Source organism: Rhagoletis zephyria, unplaced genomic scaffold, assembly GCF_001687245.7.
Source record: "Rhagoletis zephyria isolate East Lansing unplaced genomic scaffold, Rhagoletis_zephyria_1.1 Rzeph_scaffold_05618, whole genome shotgun sequence".
Classification (NCBI taxonomy): domain Eukaryota; kingdom Metazoa; phylum Arthropoda; class Insecta; order Diptera; family Tephritidae; genus Rhagoletis; species Rhagoletis zephyria.
The window spans coordinates 1-3025 of NW_016162701.1; the positions used below are offsets into that span (position 1 = coordinate 1).

General features: G+C 35.5%; 1 protein-coding gene across 1 annotated transcript in view; it reads left to right on the forward strand.

The window, feature by feature from the left end:
• Positions 1–285: 285 nt before the first annotated feature.
• The window catches only part of stumps (DBB domain-containing protein stumps), a 31550-nt gene continuing 28810 nt past the window's right edge, over positions 286–3025 (forward strand). The window contains 1 exon segment of the mRNA XM_017627980.1: positions 286–469. Within this exon segment, the coding sequence (XP_017483469.1) occupies positions 406–469 (64 nt within the window). The 5' untranslated portion in view covers positions 286–405.

The following is a 3025-nucleotide window of genomic DNA, read 5'->3' on the forward strand; positions in this document are numbered from 1 at the left end:
CACCCTCAAGGTGAGTACTGGCTGAAAGTGTTTATTAGATTGTATGTATGTATATATGTACAAAACCTTGGCTGTGTGTGTCAGGTTGTATTGCTGGCTGATGGGTTGCTGACAACTGTGATGAATGCAGCTGTTGACATTCGGGATTAATTTGCTAATCGTGCATGCAATTCTAGGTTTTTTTCGTCATCTACTTAAAATCTTGCATACATCCATATGTACATATATGTATGTATGTATTAACTTTCTCTCCATCTTATCCTCCCACTCCTAATGCACAGCAAACACCATCACACACTGCCGAGCAGCAATGCGCGACGTCACTCTTTCGGCAATTGGCGGCAGACAAGCGAACGTCATCACCACAAGAACGCGGCACTCAGCACACCGGATGAGGTGCCGAATATGATGGCCCCACGACCGCCTGTCTTATCACCAAATAAATATCGCGGTTTGCATCGTCGAAGAGGTGAGTGCTGTGTTTATTTTTTCTAGTTTTGGTTTTAGATATTTAGAATAGATACATATCTGTGTATCTGACTTGTGGCTTAAAAACATAACGTACATAATATACCATATATTATAGATAATATGTGCAAGGAGAAGGGCGTGTCACATAGAGTAGGGGTGAAGAAGTATGCCAGGGACCGTAACAGATAAAACTTTTATTAAAAAAATCGCTCTTTAACAATTATTTTTTTACTTTCATTTAATTACTCCTTAAATAACCGTTATTTCTGACTTTTATTTTATAAATCCAAAATAACAACTTCTTTTAAATTTTTTCTGAATAATCTGCAAATAACAGTTATTTTTGATTTTTAAATTATATGCCTTAGATAACAGTTATCGAAGACTTAGAAAAGTTGTAAATAAAAATCAGTCACTGAGCTTTATTTTTGAAATCATGCTTACAAAAGTCGTTTGTATAAGTCGTAGTAAACTTTTGTTTCCCAACACCTTCTTACCTGCGAAAAATGTTAATGACCTTTATACGAATGATTTAAAGAATAAAAAGTCGGTAACTGAGTTTTATTGATAGCTTTTACAAGTAAAAGTTACTGACTGATTTTTATTGATGACTTTTATAAATAAGACATATAATGAGACATATAATATAAAAATCAAAAATAATTGTTACTTTGGATTTATAACATACAAATCAAAAATAATTGTTATACTTTTTAATTTTGCATAAAGATTGCAAATAAAAATTCATTTTCAAATTTGGGTATCGGTTAAAAAAGAAATCGATTGGTATGTATCACTTAGTAGTAGAACATTTTCTTCAGAGTGAATTTTTCCATGACAGTTTTCATCAATAACTGTTATGTTCGTTCCCTGATGCAGGCACNAAATAAAAAGTCGGTAACTGAGTTTTATTGATAGCTTTTAAAAGTAAAAGTTACTGACTGATTTTTATTGATGACTTAATTGTTATTTTGGTTTATAACATACAAATCAAAAATATTTGTTATACTTTTTAATTTTGCATAAAGATTGCAAATAAAAATTCATTTTCAAATTTAAGTATCGGTTAAAAAAGAAATCGATTGGTATGTATCACTTAGTATTAGAACATTTTCTTCATAGTGAATTTTTCCATGACAGTTTTCATCAATAACTGTTATGTTCGTTCCCTGATGCAGGCACTTATAAGTTCACAAAGTTTATTTTCATATATTTTTATATACATATGTTAAAGCTGATTGGTGGTTTGGATCGGTTTTCTGTAAATTTTCTGTGTTTGTGGTTGGTGTTGAGAGAGCTTAACGTTTTAAACTTTTTTTTGGAACACCCTAATGTACAAACATACTTACATAAGTACAGTCATAAGTAGGTGTGTAAACGTTGTGGAAATCAAAAATATAGCACATACAAAAATAATGCATTCACGTTTTTCTATGCTGAACTTTTGAAAATTCAAAAATTCATGTCTAAGGGTGCGTTCACACAGAAAACCAAGCGATGCCGAGCGAAGANCATATACATATGTTAAAGCTGATTGGTGGTTTGGATCGGTTTTCTGTAAATTTTCTATGTTTGTGGTTGGTGTTGAGAGAGCTTAACGTTTTAAACTTTTTTTTGGAACACCCTAATGTACAAACATGCTTACATAAGTACAGTCATAAGTAGGTGCGTAAACATTGTAGAAATCAAAAATATAGCACATACAAAAATAATGCATTCACGTTTTTCTATGCTGAACTTTTGAAAATTCCAAAATGCATGTCTAAGGGTGCGTTCACACAGAAAACCAAGCGATGCCGAGCGAAGAAAGACGGAGTAAAACGAACCACCAGGTGTTCACACGGAACGAGGCGGTGTGGAGCTGTTCTCACGGACTCGGCCTGCAAAGATACCACAAAACTTATCGCCAATGAAAAGCGGCAAAAATATTTAGTTAATTTTATTCAAAAGATTAGTTGCTGTATATGAACACTTTTTTTAATATACACAGCTACAGCATTTTGAAAGCTCCACTCCGCTCAGAACGGCTTCGCTCGGCTCAGCTCGACTCGGCTTTCTGTGTGAACGTACCCTAACTTTTACTTTTACATCACAATTTGGCTGCCGCATAACACCGTGGGACTTGAGCCACTCTGCCCGCCTGATTGATGAACAAGAAATTCCGCTACTGCCACAGCTTGAGTGCTTCTTTCGCGACTGTGATGCCGCATACCAACAACAATCCTTTGCGTCTGGCCGCAACAGCCAAGTGTNCATATTTACCCAATTTTATTCAAAAGATTAGTTGCTGTATATGAACACTTTTTTAAAATACACAGCTACAGCATTTTGAATGCTCCACTCCGCTCAGAACGGCTTCGCTCGGCTCAGCTCGGCACGGCTTTCTGTGTGAACGTACCCTAACTTTTACTTTTACATCATAATTTGGCTGCCGCATAACACCGTGGGACTTAAGCCACTCTGCCCGCCTGATTGATGAACAAGAAATTCCGCTACTGCCACAGATTGAGTGCTTCTTTCGCGACTGTGATGCCGCATACCAACAACAATCCTT